This window comes from Theropithecus gelada, chromosome 10 (genome assembly GCF_003255815.1).
Source record: "Theropithecus gelada isolate Dixy chromosome 10, Tgel_1.0, whole genome shotgun sequence".
NCBI classification, from domain to species: Eukaryota; Metazoa; Chordata; class Mammalia; order Primates; family Cercopithecidae; genus Theropithecus; species Theropithecus gelada.
In genome coordinates, this window is record NC_037678.1 from 19,753,617 (window position 1) to 19,772,597 (window position 18,981).

Here is an 18,981-nt window from a genome sequence, read left to right on the forward strand (position 1 = left end):
CCAGGAAGTACAAAGGCCCTGAAGCAGAACTGAACCCAGTGGGCGGGGCAGAGAGGAGCAGGAAAGGAGCTGCCAGCAGGGGCCTGATCACAGAGGGCCTTACCTCCGAGGTGAGGAAGAGCTTGGATTTTACCCAACAAGCACCAGCAAGCCACCTAAGATAATTTTGGGTGTGTGTGGATGTAAACATACATAACGTTTACCATTTTAATCATTTTATTTTTATTATTATTATTTTTAGGGACAAGGCATTGCTCTGTTACCCAGACTGGAGTACAGTGGCGTGAACGTGGTTCAGTGCAACCTCAAACTTCTGGGCTCAAGCAATCCTCTTGCCTCAGCCTCCCAAAGTGTTGGAATTACAGGCATGTGCCACCATGTCTGGCCCATTTTAAAGTGATATTTAGTACGTTCATAACGTGCAACCACCACCTCTGTCTAGTTACACAATATTTTCATTACCCCAAAAAGAAATCCTGTACCCATTAAGCTGTCACTTCCTATCTCCCCCTAGTTCCTACCAACCACTAGTCTGCTTTCTATCACTATGGATTTACCTGTTCTGGATATTTTGTATAAATGGAATCACACAATATGTGGGTGTTCTGTGTCTGGCTTTTTTCACTTACCATAATGTTGTCAAGGTTCATCCATGTTGTAGCATGTGTCAGTGCTTCATTCCTTTTCATGACTGAATAATACTCCATTGTATGGATATACCACGTTTTCTTTATCCATTCACCCATTAATGGGCATGTGGGTTCTTCGCACCTTTTGGCTATTGTGAATAGTGCTGCTATGATTGTTCCTGTATAAGTTCTTGTTTGAGCACCTGATTTCAATTATTTTTTGGTATAGACCCAGAAGTGGAATTGCTGGGCCACAGGGACAATTCTATTTAATTTATTGAGAAAATGCCAAACTATTTCCACAGTGGCTGTATCATTTTACATTTCCACCAGCAATGTATATGGGTTCCAATGTCTCCACTCTCTTTTTTTTTTTTTTTTTTTTTTTTTTGAGACGGAGTCTCGCTCTGTCGCCCAGGCTGGAGTGCTGTGGCCGGATCTCAGCTCACTGCAAGCTCCGCCTCCCGGGTTCCCGCCATTCTCCTGCCTCAGGCTCCCGAGTAGCTGGGACTACAGGCGCCCGCCACAGCGCCCGGCTAGTTTTTTGTATTTTTTAGTAGAGACGGGGTTTCACCGTGTTAGCCAGGATGGTCTCGATCTCCTGACCTCGTGATCCGCCCGTCTCGGCCTCCCAAAGTGCTGGGATTACAGGCTTGAGCCACCGCGCCCGGCCTCCAATGTCTCCACTCTCTTGCCAACATTTGTTACTTTTCTTTTTTGATGTTGTTATTTTCCATCCTAATGGGTGTGAAGTGTTTTTTGGATTTGCATTTCCTCAATGACTAATAATGTTGATTCTCTTTTCATGGATTTGTTAGCTTCTTTGGAGATGTGTCTGTTCAAGTACCTTGCTTTTTTTGGTGGGGGGGGGGGGGGTTGGGGGAAGACAGGGTCTGGCTCTGTCACCCAGGCTAGAGTGCAGTGGCACAATCTCAGCCTCTGCTTCCTGGGCTCAAGCCATCCTCCCACCTCAGCTTCCTGAGTAGCTGGGACTACAGGTATGTGCCACCACACTGGCTATTTTTGTTGTTGTTGTTTGGTTGGTTGGTTTTTATGTAGAGATGAGGTTTTGCCATGTTGCCCAGGCTGGTCTCGAACTCCTGAGCTCAAGTGATCCACTCAGTTCAGCCTCCCAAAGTGCTGGGATTATAGGCATGAGCCACCACACCCAGCCATGTGTCCACTATTTTATTTTATTATTATTTTGAGACCTAGTCTTGCTCTGTTGCCTAGACTGGAGTGCAGTGGTGTGATTTTGGCTCACTGCAACCTCTGCCTCCCAGGTTCAAGTGATTCTCCTGCCTCAGCCTTCCAAGTAGCTGGGATTACAGGCACCCACCACCACACCCAGCTAATTTTTGCATTTTTAGTAGAGACGGGGTTTCACCATGTTGGCCAGGCTGGTCTAGAAGTCCTGATCTCACGTGATCCACCCACCTCAGCCTCCCAAAGTGCTGGGATTACAGGAGTGAGCCACCGCGCCTGGCCTGCTCATTTTTTTAAATAGGTAATTTTTCTTTTAGGTGTTGAGTTGTAAGAATCCTTTATATATTCTGGATGCTAAACCTTTATTAAATATATGATTTGCATATATTTTCTCCCATTCTGTGAGCTATCTTTTCCTTTTCTTGATAGTCTTTGATGTACAAAATTTTTAAATTTTGATGAAGTCCAATTTATCCATCTTTTTTCTTAGCTGCTTTTGTTTTTAGTGTCATATCTAAAAACTTATTGCTGGCCGAGTGCGGTGGCACACGTCTGTAGTCCCAGCACTTTGGGAGGTCGAGGTGGGCGGATCACTTGAGCTCAGGAATTTGAGACCAGCCTGGCCAATGGGGCAAAACCCTGTCTCTTCTAAAAATACAAAAATTAGCTGGCCTGGTGGCTCGTTCCTGTGGTCCCAGATACTCAGGAGGCTGAGGCAGGAGAATCACTTGAGCCTGAGAGGCGAAGGCTGCAGTGAGCTGAGATCTCACCACTGCACTCCAGCCTGGTTGACAGAGTGAGATCCTGTCTTAAGTAAATAAACAAATAAATAAAAATTAAAAATAAAAACTTATTGTCAAATCCAAGGTTTTGAAAATTTACTCCTCTTTTTTCTTTCTAAGAGTTTTGTTAGTTTAACTCTTATATTTAGGTCTTTGATTCATTTTGAGTTGTCTTTTTTTTTTTTTTTTTTTGATGGAGTCTTGCTCTGTCATCCAGTCTGGAGTGCAGCAACACAATCTTGGCTCACTGCAACCTCCGTCTCCCAGGTTCAAGCAATTTTCCTGCCTCTGCCTCCTGAGTAGCTGGGACTATAGGTGTGCACCACCACACTTGACTGATTTTTGTATATTTAGTAGAGATGGGGTTTCACCATGTTGGCCAGGCTGGTCTCAAACTTCTGACCTCAGGTTATCCACCTGCCTCAGCCTTCCAAAGTGCTGGGATTACAGGTGTGAGCCACCATGCCTAACAGATTTTGAGTTAATTTTTGTATATGGTGGTGGGGACAGGGGGGAAGTCCAACTTCATTATTTTGTATGTGGATATCCAATCATTTCTGTATCATTTGCTGAAGAGACAGTCCTTTCCCTATTAAATGATCTTGGTACTCTTGCTGAAAATCCATTGGTTAGAGATGTATGGGTTTATTTCTGGACTCTCAATTCTATTCCATTGATCTGTATGTCTATCTTTACTCAAGTACCACATTGTCTTGACTACTACAGCCCTTAGCAAGTTTCAAGCGGGCGCTTGTAGTCCCAGCTACTCGGGAAGGCTGAGGCAGGAGAATGGCGTAAACCCGGGAGGCGGAGCTTGCAGTGAGCTGAGATCTGGCCACTGCACTCCAGCCTGGGCTACAGAGCGAGACTCCGTCTCAAAAAAAAAAAAAAAAAAAAAAAAAAAAAAAAAAAAAAAAAGTGGAGTCTTCCAACTCTGTTCTTTTTCAAGACTGTTTTGACAATTTGGGGGTCCTCTGAAATTAATTCCATATGAATTTTAGAATAAACGCTTCCATCTCTGCAAAAAAGGGTCAGTGGATTTTGATAGGGATCACATTGATTCTACGTATTGCTTAGGCAGTTCACCATGTTAATAATATTATGTCTTTCAATCCATGAACATGGAATGTCTTTCCATTTATAAAGGTCTTTTTTTTTTTTTTTTTTTCACCAATATGTTTTAGTTTCAGTTTCCTTTTCACGTCCTTGGTTAAATTTATTCCTAAGTATTTTAAATTTTGATGCTATTTATTTATTTATTATTTTTTATTTTTGGAGATGGAGTCTTGCTCTGTCGCCCAGGCTGGGGTGCAATGGTGCGATCTCAGCTCCCTGCAACCTCTGCCTCCCAGGTTCAAGCAATTCTCCTGCCTCAGCCTCTGGAGTAGCTGGAATTACAGGTACATGCCGCCACACCTGGCTAAGTTTTTGTATTTTAGTAGAGAGGGGGTTTCACCATGTTGCTCAGGCAGGCCTCGAACTCCTGGGCTCAGGCAATCTGCCCATCTCAGCCTCCCAAAGTGCTAGGATTACAGGCATGAGCCACTCTACCCGAACTTTGATGCTATTTAAATGAAACTGTTTTCTTCATTTCCTTTTTGGGTTATTATTTACAACTATGTAGAAATACAAGTATATAGAAAACCCTACACCTTTGCCGAATTCATTTATTAACTCTAATAGTTTCTCTTTTTTTTGTAGGTTCTTTGAGTTTTTCTATACATACGATCATATGTGTGCCAATAAAGTAAGCTTTACTTTTTCCATTCCAAATTTTCCTTTTGTTTATTTTTCTTGTCTAATTGTTCAGTCTAGAACTTCCAGTAGAATGTTGAACAGCTTTGGGGAACTGGGCATCCTTGACTTGTTCCTGATCTTAGGGAGGAAATTTTCATTCTTTCGTCATCAAGTATGATGTTAGCTGTGGGTTTTTCATAAATGCCCTTTATCATGTTGCTAAAGTTGCCTTCTATTCCTAGCTTGCTGAGTGTGTTCATCATGAAAGGGTGTTGAATATTTGTCAGATCTTTTCTCTGTATCAGTTGAGATGGCCACATGTGGCTTTTTTTACACTCAATCAAATTGGTGTACTACATTGATTGCGTTTTGGTTGTTGTTGAACTACACTTCCACTCCTGGGGTAAGTCCCACTTGGTCATGGTGTATAATCCCTTTAAATATGCTAATGGATTTTGTTTGCCAGTATTTTGTTGAGGGATTTTGCAGCTATATTCATAAAGGATAATGGTTTATAGTTTTCTTTTCTTGTGATGTCTTTGTGTGGCTTTCAGGGCTGGCCTCATAAAATAAATTATTAGGCCGGGCGCGGTGGCTCAAGCCTGTAATCCCAGCACTTTGGGAGGCCGAGGCGGGTGGATCACAAGGTCAGGAGATCGAGACTATCCTGGCTAACATGGTGAAACCCCGTCTCTACTAAAAATACAAAAACCTAGCCGGGCGCGGTAGCGGGCGCCTGTAGTCCCAGCTACTTGGGAGGCTGAGGCGGGAGAATGGCGTGAACCCGGGGGGCGGAGCTTGCAGTGAGCCGAGATCGCGCCACTGCACTCCAGCCTGGGAGACACAGTGAGACTCCGTCTCAAAAAAAAAAAATAAATAAAAAAAAAAAAATAAATAAATAAATAAATAATTAAGTGTTTCATCCTCAGGCCGGGCGCGGTGGCTCGTGCCTGTAATCCCAGCACTTTGGGAGGCCAAGGCGGGCAGATCATCTGAGGTCAGGAGTTCGAGACCAGCCTGGCTAACATGGTGAAACTTTGTTTTTACTAAAAATACACAAAATTAGCCAGTTATGATGGTATGCACCTGTAATCCCAGCTACTCAGGAGGCTGAGGCAGGAGAATCGCTTGAACCTGGGAGGCAGAGGTTGTAGTGAGCCGAGATTGCTCCATTGCACTCCAGCTTGGGCAACAAGAGCGAAACTCCATCTCAAAAAAATAAAAAAATAAAGAAGTGTTTCATCCTCTTCAATTTTTTCGAAAAATTTTAAGAAGAATTGGTATAATTTTTTTTTCTTTTTTTTTTTTTTTTTGAGATAGGGTCTCACTCTACTGCTCAGGCTGAAGTGCAGTGGTGCAGTGGTGAAATCATGGCTCACTGCAGCCTCAACCTCTGGGGGTCAAGCAATCCTCCCACCTCAAGCTCCCATGTAGCTGGGACTACAGGCAGGTGCTATCATGCCTGGCTAGTTTTCATTTTTCAAATTCTTATAAAGAAAGGGTCTCACTATGTTGCCCAGGTTAGTGTCAAACTCCTGGGCTCAATCGATCTTCCCTCCTAGGCCTCCCAAAGTGCTGGAATTACAGACGTGACCACCAGGCCCAGCCTTGCAAGTTCTTTAAATGTTTGGTAGAATTCACTCAATTAAGCCATCTGGTCTTGGACTTTCCTTAGTTTCAAGATCTTTGATTACAGATTCAATGACCTCTTCATTGTAGGTCTGTTAAGATACTTCATTTCTTCTTTGCTCAGTTTTTGTAACTTGAGTGTTTCTAAGTTTGTCCATTTGCATCCAGGTTATCTAATTTGTTGGCATAAATCGTTCGTTATAATCCTTTTCATCCTGTTCTTATAAGAACCCTTTTCATTTCTGTAAAGTCATTAGTAATGTTCCCACTTTCATTTCTGATTTCAGTAATTCAAGTCTTCTCTTTTTTTCTTAGTCTAGCTAAAGGTTTGCTAATTATGTCAGTCTTTTCAAAGAACCAACTTTTGCTTTCATTCATTCTCTCTACTGGTTTTTCTATTCTCTATTTCATTTACTCTAACTCTAATTTTTTTTTTTTTTTTGAGTCAGAGTCTCACTTTGTTGCCCAGGCTGGAGCACAGTTACAGCTCGCTGCAACCTCTGCCTCCCCGGTTCAAGCAATTCTCCTGCCTCAGCCTCCGAAGTAGCTGGGATTACAGGCGTCTGCTACCACGTCCATCTAATTTAGTAGAAATAGGGTTTAAGCATGTTGGCCAGGCTGGTCTCAAACTCCTGACCTCAGGTGATCCGCCCACCTTGGCCTCCCAAAGTGCTGGGATTACAGGCGTGAGCCAGCATGCCGAGCACAACTTTAATCTGTATTGTTTCCTTCCCTCTGCTAGCTTTGAGTTTAGTTTGTTCTTTACCTACTTCCTTCAGGTATAAAATTTGGTTTTTCATTTGAGATTTATTTTCCTTATTGTAAACATATACTTTTAGAGCCATACTTTTTTTTCTTTTTGTATTTTTTCTGGCACATAAATGAGGAATAGATAGAGCTATACATTTCTCTCTGGGCACTGCTTTTTCTGCATTCCAAAATTTTGGTATATTGTGTTCTTGTTTTCATTTATCTCAATGTATTTTCGAATTTCCCTTGTGACTTCATCTTTGATCCACTAGTTGTTTAAGAGTATGTTGTTTAACTTCCATGTATTTCTGCATTTTCTAGTGTTACCTCTGTTATTGATTCCTACCTTCATTCCACTGTGGTCAGAAAAGATACTTCATATAATCTCAATCTTTTAAAAAATTATTGAGACTTGTTTTGTGGCCTAACATATGGTCTATCCTGAAAAATGTTCCATGTGTACTTGAAAAGAAATTATATTCTGCTGCTGTTGAGTGTTTTGTATATGCCTGCTAAGTCTAGTTGGTTTATAGCACCTAAGAGTTGATTTGTTTGTTTGTTTTGAGACAGAGTCTCACTCTGTTGCCCAGGCTGGAGTGCAGTGGTGTGATCTCAGCTCACGGCAACCTCTGCCTCCCAGGTTCAAGCGATTCCCCTGCCTCAGCCTCCCGAGTAGCTGGGACTACAGGCATGCACCACCATACCTGGCTAATTTTTGTATTTTTAGCAGAGACGGGGTTTCACCATGTTGGCCAGGCTGGTCTCGAACTCCTGATAGATATCCAGGTAGAAGGGGATTGCACTTGGATTAGGGCATGGCAAAAGAGCTGGGGAGTAGCAGGTGATTTCAAGAGATAAGTAGAAGTAGGAAGTAGGCTTCTAGCAGGATGAGACAGGGTCCTCAGTTAAGGAAAAGAAGGCCGGGCGCGGTGGCTCAAGCCTGTAATCCCAGCACTTTGGGAGGCCGAGATGGGCGGATCACGAGGTCAGGAGATCAAGACCATCCTGGCTAACACGGTGAAACCCCGTCTCTACTAAGAAATACAAAAACTAGCCGGGCGAGGTGGCGGGCGCCTGTAGTCCCAGCTACTCGGGAGGCTGAGGCAGGAGAATGGCGTAAACCCGGGAGGCGGAGCTTGCAGTGAGCTGAGATCGGGCCACTGCACTCCAGCCTGGGCGACAACGCGAGACTCCGTCTCAAAAAAAAAAAAAAAAAGGAAAAGAAAACAGGCCCCAGGATAACCCACAGTGGCCTGCCTAAAGTGCTAGCTGTGTCCTTGACCCAGCTGGCCACCATCAGCCAGGCCCAAGGAGAGCGACATTAGGCCATCTTCTCTCATTCAAGGCTGCCCCAAGCTGACTCCAAGACAGGCAAAAAGTTACAAACCACAACTCTCTGACATCAGCCTGAGAGCTCAGAGAGGAGGACCTTGCCTTTAACAGAAAGCCAACAAAAGGGCTATTTTCCAAGACATAACCAGGTGGTCCCAATCTTTCTACAAACACAGAGTAGCCGCCTGAAGGCTTTTCCTTCACAAACATGGTTCATTCGTGCTTCAAAAAGCCAACAAGAGAGGAATCCTACCTTGAGTGGTACCTGGATGTTTGTTTCTGTCCTGTGGCCTTGCCCAGAAGGCTGCGCTCTTGGCACATGTGCTGCATCTCATACAATGAGGGAAGCTGAGGCTAAGGTTACTCCCTCAGGGGTCCCTTCTCCTTTAGATGAAGTCTGGGCTAGCAGTCTCTAGCACTGCCAGCTGAGTTAACAAGCACTTCCCTGCTCCCTGCTCTCACCCCCCGACCCCACCAATTGCAAAAACCCCTCGCATTGGCTGTTGTAGGAAAACTGTTCCAGGATGACTAATCCCATGACTGCCACCTGCTGCGTTATTTTCAAGAAGTTCCTAAAAAATAAGGCAATTTATCATTTATTTATTTATTTATTTATACTTAGAAAAGCAAAACCAAGAAGAGGAAGCTAGATCTCTAGTGGGCATCCTCACTTGGCCAGTACGAGTGCCCTGAGCCCAGCTGTGCCACCAGCCACAGCTTTTGCCACAGTGGCCTCCCACAGGCACACAAACTGAGACCACGGGTCCTTCTGGGGGTCCCAACACAGCCCATGTCTGAGATGGTCTCACCTGCCTCCTTCACTCGGTAACAAGAGTGGTACCTGGGGGACCTCCTGTCAAACTCAGCATCATTGCTGACGCACAAGAGCTACATGAGTGCTGACCTCAGGGAGAACAGTCACCAAGCAGGTGGCCCATGCTCCAAATGAGTGAGACAAAAGAGAAAGCCAGACTGGTTTTCAGTGCCCTTTAATACTCACTGAGACCCTAGAGCTGGGGGACAGACCCCAACGTGGGAGACAGGGATGGGGCATAAAGCCCAACATCACTAGCCCCTCTCATCCTGCTGAATGCCGAGCTCCTTCCACAGGACTCACCATCTCCCCACCCAGTCTCCAAGATAGTCCGGGAGAGCAGGGGCTGTGCCCCCTTCTCACCTGGAGCTCTGCCTCCCCAGACAAACACATAGGTCTGTGGAATATACCATTCTGCTAATGACTTCAGAACGATCACAGCTGCGTGTGTAGACACATTTTTTTCAACATCCGAAACATTTACTGTAGCTCTGGCCAGGCAGGGCTGTGCGAGGTGTGTGTCCTCACACACTCCTGTTAACATTCCATGGCACAACCCCTGTGGAAGGCAGTTTGCCAATACCTTGCACAATTACAAATGTACACGCCCATTGACCTAGCAAGCCGGCTTCCTGGAACATAAATTTCATTTATACTCATATGTGCATGAAATGAAGTACTTGCAAAGGTTACTCACGGCAGCACAGTATGTCATAACAAAATAAGGAAAACAACCCAAATGCTCATCAACAAGCTATAGGTTAAATAAACTATGGTCCACCCATACAATGAAATACTACATTGTCATAAGAACAAAGAGGAAGCTTTTTACATATTGACAGGGAAATTTTCCAAGACATATTGCTAAATGGAAAATAAGGTGGTGAATGCAGTTATTCTGAAATAAGTACCTATTTGAATATATACGTAAAGATACACGTATCTCTGGTTGCCTCTGGGTAGGAGAACGGGGTGGGTGACTGGGAACCAGGAGTCAAAGACAGACCTCACTGCACAGGCTTTCGAAGCTGTTGGTTTATGAGTCATGTTAAAACATTTTTTTTTTTTGAGACGGTGTCTTGCCCTGGTGCAATCTCAGCTCACTGCAACCTCCGCCTCCTGAGTTCAAGCAATTCTCCTGCCTCAGCCTCCTGAGTAGCTGGTATTACAGGCACACGCCACCACGCCCAGCTAACTTTTTGTATCTTCGGGGTTTCACCATGTTGGCTAGGCTGGTCTCAAACTACTGACCTCATGATCCACCTGCCTCAGCCTCCCAAAATGCTGGGATTACAGGCATGTGCCACTACGCCCGGCCAAACATTACATATTTAAAAAATAAATTTATTGGCCAGGCGTGGTGGCTCACGCCTGTAATCCCAGTACTTTGTGAGGCCGAAGTGGGCATATCACCTGAGGTCAGGAATTTGGCCAACATGATGAAACCCTGTCTGTATTAAAAATACAAAAATTAGCTGGGCATGGTGGTGTGCGCCTATAATCCCCGCTACTTGGAAGGCTAAGGCAGGATAATTGCTTGAACATGGAAGGCAGAGGTTGCAGTGAGCCGAGATCACGCCACCGTACGCCAGCCTGGGTGACAGAGTGAGACTCTGTCTCAAAAAATAAAATAAATTTATTAAAGTAAAAAATAAAATGTCTTGCTCAGGACATCTGAGCTGGCCTCCCTAATAAGCAAAGGCAGCAGCTTTGGCTAAATGGTTTCACTCTCCACTATGGGGGAACCTAGGGAAAAGGCTGGCTTGAGGCACACACTGACAGCTGCTTCTGGACCTGACCCCTGCAGCATCTGAAGGGTCTGCTGAAGTCCTGACTAGCGCAAAGAAAGGCACACACAGTTCCTGCCCATCAAAAACATTTCCATGCCAAGAACTGCTGGCCAGACAGAATGGCTGAGCCTCTCACTGCTGACGATACACAGAACATGCACGCACCTTGACCTTCCAGATTGATCCGGGCTGGCCTGGGTCTCCTGGCCACCACTGGCCACCAGCTGCTTGCAATTCCCACTTCCTCCACTCATGACACCACCATATACACACCCGCTGTCCCAAGCGCTCACTACCTGAATGAGTGTTCATCACGCGGACAGCCTTGGCCTTGGCCAGCTCCAGGGCGGTGATCCACTGCTGCCGGTCCACCTCTGAGCCGGCCTTGAGGTGGTAGCTCCTGGCCCCACTGGTCAGCAAGATACCACAAGAGTCCTCTGTGTCAATGTGCGCGGTGGACAGGTTGATGGTTCCACGGCACGTGTGGGCCATTTCACCCTGATTTCTGTAGGATGTAAGAGAAGGAACGGGGTGAGGCTCCTAGTCTCAATGGCTCCAGACTAAAGAAACCCTCCAGGCAAATCTTCAGAATCTCAGACCCTCAGAGCTGGGAGAAGCCCTGGAGTCAAAGTTGGGAGATAATGCCTGTTGGAACTGCCTGGTCATGGCTTGGGTAAAGGGGACTTTAAGACCACAACTGCTCTCTGTGGGGAGTGGCAGAGGGACGGGGGCCTGCATCGGTGCCACGTGTGCAGGGAGTGTCTGGTGTAGTCTAAAGCCTCGCAGACACCAGGAAATGGCAGAGTGACTGCCCAGGGTCTCTCAAGACAGATCAGCCTTCGGTCTCTGTGCTAAACTCTTTTCATTAAGTCTTAGAACCACAGAGTTGGGGCCAGGCGCGGTGGCTCACACCTGTAATCCCAGCACTTTGGGAGACCGAGGAGGGTGGATCACTTGAGGTCAGGAGCCAACAAGGTGAAACCCCGTTTCTACTAAAAATGAAACTGCCTTTGCAAAATTATGACTGACACAGTGAAAGAGATCTAACTTAACCGACTCTATCTTGCTTCTAATCTCCAAGCTGTCTTTGTTCATTCCTGGGCATAGGCTGAACTAACTAACTTTGAGATAAACTTAGTTTGTAGTTTATAGTTTTTTGTTTTGTTTTGTTTTGTTTTTTTTTTTTTTTTTTTTTTGCGATGGAATTTCACTCTTGTTGTCCAGGCTGGAGTGCAGTGGCGTGATCCTGGCTCACCGCAACCTCCGCCTCCTGGGTTCTAGTGATTCTCCTGCCTCAGCCTCCCGAGTAGCAGGGATTACAGGCATGCGCCACCACGCCTGGCTAATTTTTTGTATTTTTAGTAGAGACAGGGTTTCTCCATGTTGGTCAGGCTGGTCTTGAACTCCCAACCTCAGGTGATCCACCCGCCTTGGCCTCCCAAATTTGCTGTGATTACAGGCATGAGCCACCACGCCTAGCTTGTAGTTTACAGTTTAAACAAAGATGAGAACAGCCCTTTCCCAAAGCAGACCTCCTTCTCGCCTGGGGACTAGAGTAACATTAGCCACAGGATTAGAAATTATTGCTTAGGAGTCATACATTTGGAGGCTATAAGATTCTGACCCTCCCTAAACTGCTCCTAAGAGCAGTGCTTGAGATATTTTGCAAACCCTGCACTTGATGGATCAGCTGGCACCACCCACAGATAAACTGACTCGTCTGATCTTGTGGCCCCCACCTAGGAACTGACTCAGTACAAGAAGACAGCTTTGACTAACTATAATTTCATTCCTGACCAATCAGTACTCCTGGTTCACTGGTTCCCCCACCACCCACCAAGTTATCCTTAAAAACTCTGCTCCCCTCTGTTGGGCGCAGTGGCTCCACCTGTAATCCCAACACTTTGGGAGGCCGAGATGGTTGGATCACCTGAGGTTGAGACCAGCCTGGCCAACGTGGTGAAATCCCATCTCTACTAAAAATACAAAAATTAGCTGGGCATGGTGGCGCTTGCCTGTAATCCCAGCTACTTGGGAGGCTGAAGCAGGAGAACTGCTTAAACCAGGACGGGGGAGGCAGAGGTTGCAGTGAGCTGAGATCGCACCACTGCACTCCAGCCTGGGCTACAGAGTGGAACTCTTTCTCAAAAACAAACAAAACAGAACAAAAACTTTGCTCCCCAATGCTCAGGGAGACAGACTTGAATAATAATAAAACTCCTGTCTCGCGCACAGCAGGCTCTGTGTGAATTACTCTTTCTCTATTGCAATTCCCCTTTCTTGATGAATCGGCTCTGTCTAGGCAGTGGGCAAGGTGAACCCTTTGGGCAGTTACAAAATTACAAAAATTAGCTGGGCGTGGTAGCATGCACCTGTAGTCCCAGCTACTTGGGAGGCTGGGGCAGGAGAATCACTCGAACCCGGGAGGTGGAGATTGCAGTGAGCCAAAATGGTGCCACTGCACTCCAGCCTGGGTGACCGAGCGAGACTCCATCTCAAAACAAAACAAAAAAAGAGAACTACGGAGTTGGAGCAGGTTGGGATCCTGCCACTAAAACTGAAATTGGAGGCCCAGAGCCTGAGGGGGCAGATGGAGAGGCATCTCCTGCTGGGAGGCACCTGGGACCACTGTCTCCCCGATGCTGTCCTTTTGTTCTATCATGAGATCTACAGAGCAAGGATGCCCCATTTCCTGGCTCTACATGGATTAGTTGAAGGCACTGGTTGGGCAAACACAGTACAACCTCATGACAAGGGACTGGGCCCTCTGCTAGTTATAAGATGATGGAGTTAATGGTATCAAAATAAGGACAGGGTAGGTGACTAAAGTGTATGCCATTTCCAGTTACAATTAATGTCAGAAAATGGAGATCCAACTATCATGACTGGACCTAACTCACTCCTTAGACACTTGAAGGAAATTCAGAACCCCTATGACATAATAAATCTTTTCCCATGTAGGGCATTAGAAAAGGAAGAGTGATTGGCCAGCATTTAATACGTCCAGTGGTAGGAGCTCATTTGGTAATTTTCTGCTACCTTTTAATGCGAATTTATTTTCCCTGGCAGCTCATCATCTGTCATTTTTTTTATTCTTCTATCAGTTCTAAAGTCAAATGACTCGACACTCAATCAGACATTTGTCAGCTGGGCGCAGTGGCTCACTCCTGTAATCCCAGCACTTTGGGAGGAGGAGGCGGGTGGATCACTTGCAGTCAGGAGATTGTGACCAGCCTGGCCAACATGGTGAAACCCCATCTCTGCTGAAAAATACAAAAATTAGCCGGGTATGGTGGTGGGTGCCTGTAGTCCCAGCTACTCGGGAGGCTGAGGCAGGAGAATCGCTTGAACCTGGGAGGCGGAGCTTGCAAGGAGCCAAGATGGCACCATTGCACTCCAGCCTGGGTGACAAGAGCGAAACTTCGTCTTAAAGGAAAAAAAAAAAAGACATTTGTCTTTCTTTGAACAGCGATTGTCTTTTCCGATTCCCTTGTGCTTTGGGCACATTCCTTAGAGAAGATGACACGTAGCTGAAGGAAAGCCCAAATCTTAGCTGCTGGTATGTTTTGCTCGAAGGAAAGTCACTCTAATTTAGAAAACGGGCGAAGCTGGGCATGCCTGTTGGAAGCCTGACATTTTCAGATTTAAGGACATTTTAGGCTAGAAATTGTTCAGGTGTTAGTGTAGTGACTCACCAAAAATGACATTATGGCTTAGCTCAGAAATAAGAGGCGGATGGGCAGTGTTCTGGAGAGAGAGAGCAGCAGGGGCAAAGCCCACGAGGCAAGCAGCAGTTCTCAGCTTCCAAGGAATAGAAAGAAAGGTCCTTTGGCCAGAGTGCCGAGAACAAGAGAGCAGATGAGGGAAAAATGAAGCAAGAAAATCAGGCAGGTGGGTAAGCATATTTCTAAAAAAAAAAAAAAAGGAAAAGAAAATAAGTCAGGGACTCAATTCAGTACCTTGTAGGCTACGTTGTTTTAGAGTCTCAGCCATGCACGGTGGCTCACGCCTGTAATCCCAGCACTTTGGGAGGCCGAGGTGGAGAGATCACGAGGTCAGGAGTTTGAGACCAGCCTGGCTAACATAGTGAAACCCTGTCTCTACTAAAAATACAAAAATTAGCTGGGCATGGTTGTGCATGCCTGTAGTCCCAGTTATTGAGGAGGCTGAGGCAGGAGAATCGTTTGAACCCTGGAGGCGGAGGTTGTGGTGAGCCGAGATCGTGCCACTGCACTCCAGCCTGGGCAACAGAGCGAGACTCCATCTCAAAAAAAAAAAAAAAAAGATTTAGACTCTCATCCTAAAATTAGGACAGTGAGCATTGTGGGCCTAAAATCAGGAAAGAAACAGAGATGGTCAAGAGTTCTTGAAGTTAGGTTGGGCGTGGTGGCTCACACCTGTAATCTCAGCAATTTAGGAGGCCAAGGTGGGAGGATCACTTGAGGCCAGGAGTTCAAGACCAGCATGGGCAACATAGGAAGACCCCATTTCTACAAAAAAAAAATCATTAAAAAAAAAAAATTAGCCAGGTGAGGTGGTGTGCACCTGTAATCCCAGCTACTCAGGAGCTGAAGTGAGAGGATTGCTTGGGCCCAGGAAGTAGAGGCTGCAGTGAGCCATAATCATGCCACTGCATTCCAGCCTGGGTGACAGAGTGAGACCCTGTCTTTAAAAAAAAAAAAAGGCCGGGCGCAGAGGCTCATGCCTGTAATCCCAGCACTTTGGGAGGCCAAGGCTGCAGGATCACCTGAAGTCAGAAGTTTGAGACCAGCCTGGCCAACATGGTGAAATCCCATCTCTACTAATAATAGAAAAATTAGCTGGATGTGGTGATGCATGCCTGTAATCCCAGCCACTCAGAGGAGAATCGCTTGAATCTGGGAGACGGAGGGTGCAGTGAGCCGGGATTGCACCATTGCACTCTAGCCTGGGCAACAGAGCAAGACTCCTTCTCAAAAAAAAAAAAAAAAAAAAAAAAGTTCCAGAAGTTCCTGTGGAAAACTGGAGAATCAAAGTGACTTGTGCAGGGTGGGAGATGGCAGCCAGGCCACTGCATGAAATCAGGGCTGGACTGGAAGTTACCCAGCAGTGATCATACTAATTATAACCCATCAACTAAATAAATGGGGGAGAGGGGACAGATATTCCTTAACAAAAGTAGATTAAATTATGGACACAGAAAAATCACTAAATGCAATACAGAATCTTGGATTGAATTATAAAATAGAAAAAAAAGACCAGTGAAATTTGAATAATGTTTGGAGTTTAGTTAATAGTATTATAATGATGTTAGTTTCCTAGTTTTGAGACTTGTACTTTGGTGAAGTAAGATGTTAACACTAAGGGGAGCTAAGCGAAGAGTATACAGGAATTGTCTGCACTATTTTTCTAACTTTTCTGTAAATCTAAGTTATTTCAAAATTTTAACAATTTAATGCTGCTATCATCTTCCCAGGGTCACAGCTGATAGCAAAGTCTTGTAGCCAGAACCTGAACTCATCTGCCTCCAGGGTCAGGGACTGGATTGGAGATATTCCCAATGTCACTCAAGGGCAGAAGCCCCAAGCCCCCATCATAGGATCTGGTTCTAGACGGGACTCCCAGGAGACTAAGTAAAGGCATTTAAAAAAATCACTAGACAAAGAAGAGTAGGTGAGGCTGAGGAAGGGAGGGAGGGAAGACCTCCCAGTCGAGATGAGTCTGAAAACCAAAATTCAAAACCTGTGAAGAAAACCAATGCTAATAAAGAAGCCAAAGAAGTCAATGCTTAGAAGATGAATCACTTCAGGCCAGGGATGGTGGCTCACGCCTGTAATCCCAGCACTTTGGAAGGCCGAGGCAGGGGGATCTCTTGAGGTCAGGAGTTCGAGACCAGCCTGGACAACATGGTGAAACCCCGTCTCCACTAAAAATACAAAAAGTAGCTGGGCATGGTGGTGTGAACCTGTAATTCCAGCTACTCGGGAGGCTGAGGCATGAAAATCACTTGAACCTGGGAGGCGGAGGTTGCAGTGAGCTGAGATCGTGCCACCGCACTCCAGTCTGGGTGACAGAGTGAGACTTTGTCTCAAAATAAATAAATAATAATTTTAAAATACCAAAAATTAGCTGGGCATGGTGGTGCACACCTGTAGTCCCAGCTACTTGGGAGGTTGAGGCACAAGAATTGCTTGAACTTGGGAGATGGAGGTTGCAGTGAACCGAGATCACACCACTGCACTCCAGCCTAGTCAACAGAGTGAGATGAGACTCCGTCTCTAAAAGAAAAAAAAAAAGGAAGGCCGGGCGCGGTGGCTCACACCTGTAATCCCAGTACTTTGGGAGGCCGAGGCAGGCAGATCCAGATGGTCAGGAGATTGAGACCATCCTGGCTAACATGGTGAAACCCCGTCTCTACTAAAAATACAAAAAAATTAGCCGGGCGTGGTGGCGGGCACCTGTAGTCCCAGCTACTCGGGAGGCTGAGGCAGGAGAATGGTGTGAATCTGGGAGGTGGAGCTTGCAGTGAGCCAAGATTGCGCCACTGCACTCCAGCCTGGGCGACAGAGTGACATTCCATCTCAAAAAAAAAAGAAAGAAGAAGAAGAAGAATCACTTCAGCCATAATAATATGAAAAGTATTTAATATAAATAGGTTTAGGATTCTCAAAGATAAAGGAATAGCATCAGTAAAAGGAGGAATAGGCTGGGGCGCAGTGGCTCATGCCTGTAATCCCAGCATTTTGGGAGGCTGAAGTGGGAGATCACTTGAGGCCAGGAGCTCAAGACCAGTCTGGGCAACATGGTGAAACCCTGTCTTTACAAATACCACAAAAATTAGCCAGGCATTCCAGCCTGGGTGACAGAGTTAAGACCCTGTCTCAAAAAGAAAAAAAAAAAAAAAGAGAGAGAGAGAAGAGAAGAAGAAACAATTTAATGAAATAGAAGTTGATAAAAATGAAACAAGAGCAGGTAGATACGAATAAGTAACATGAGCACTTCAGAAAATGAAAATATAGCAGATTAGTTTTTCTAGTCACGCAGCATCCAAATCTAAATTGATCCTTTACTCATTCTAGTTAGGGTTACCTTTTATTAAGGGTTTTATATTAATTTGTTTTTGAAATAGAGTCTCACTCTGTTGCCCAGGTTCGAGTGGAATGGTGCAATCATAGCTCACTGCTGCCTTGAATTCCTGCACTCAATCTTCCTGTCTCAGCCTCCCAGGTAACAGAGACCATAGGCATGTGCCACCATGCCCAGCTAATTTTTTTTTTTTTTTTTTTTTGGTAGAGACAAGGTCTCAGTATGTTGCCTAGGCTGTTCTCGAACTCCAGAGCTCAAGTTATCCTCCCACCTTGGCCTTCCAAAGTGCTAGGATTACAGGTATGAGCCACCACACCCAGCCTCTTACTTTTTCAGTTTTATCTTTCTACATTATTTGGAAAGAATTATATAGTGAAATATATAAATGTGGGGGCTAACAACCCTTAAAATTATCAAGATCTGATACATTTGCTAGTCTTAGAATTTAGCTCTGCTCTTCTCTTTCATTTAGGTATTTTATGTTCAATCCATTTTTAACCTGTAGCCAAGGTATTATTTTTATCCTTTTTATTCAGTTTTAAAAATTTTTCAATGGCTTCAAACTCAGTACTGAAAAGGTCTAAAATTTAGGGACGTATCCTAAAATTCAGATTATTGTTTGGGAGTAGTGCACCTGCTCATGTTGTAAATAAATGATTTTGTTTCTCCCATTGTGAGTCCTAGCTGAGGTAACCCTCTCTATAAAGGTTAACCTTCCAGGGAAGTCCAATAGTCCAGATGGTGGCAAAGTTAAAGCCCTGCTCACAGTACATTATGGATCTGGGCCCTGCAAGCTATAGTGGTAACTCCTCTCCCCCAAGAGCCTATGGAGGTGTGCAACATTCCAGAACCATTTGCTCTCACTGAGCCCTGAGCAGCTTCAGTGGCCTTATTACCAGGCCATGTCCTAGGGCCTCCCAGTTTTAACAGCTCTCATATCCAAAATACATGATAATGTGGCCAGGCATGATGGCTCACTCCTGCAATCCCAGCACTGAGGTGGGCAGATCACTTGAGGCCAGGAGTTTGAGACCAGCCCGGCCAACATGGTGAAATCCTGTCTGCACTAAAAATACAAAAATTAATCAGGCATGGTGGTGCATGTCTGTAATCCTAGCTACTCAGGAGGCTGAGGCAGGAGAATTGCTTGAACCCAGGAGGTGATAGTTGCAGTGAGCAGAGATCGCACCACTGCACTCTAGCCTGGGTGATGGAGCTAGACTCCGCCTCAAAAAAAAAAAAAAAAA

At 45.4% G+C, this 18,981-nt stretch overlaps 1 protein-coding gene across 2 annotated transcripts in view; it reads right to left on the minus strand.

Annotated features, from left to right (window-relative positions):
- The window catches only part of OSBP2 (oxysterol binding protein 2), a 225,562-nt gene that overhangs the window by 162,628 nt on the left and 43,953 nt on the right, over nucleotides 1-18,981 (minus strand). For both annotated transcript variants that reach the window (XM_025400227.1, XM_025400226.1), the window contains one exon: nucleotides 10,966-11,174. In XM_025400227.1, the coding sequence (XP_025256012.1) occupies nucleotides 10,966-11,161 (196 nt within the window). In that variant the 5' untranslated portion in view covers nucleotides 11,162-11,174. The remainder of the gene's footprint in view (nucleotides 1-10,965; nucleotides 11,175-18,981) is intronic.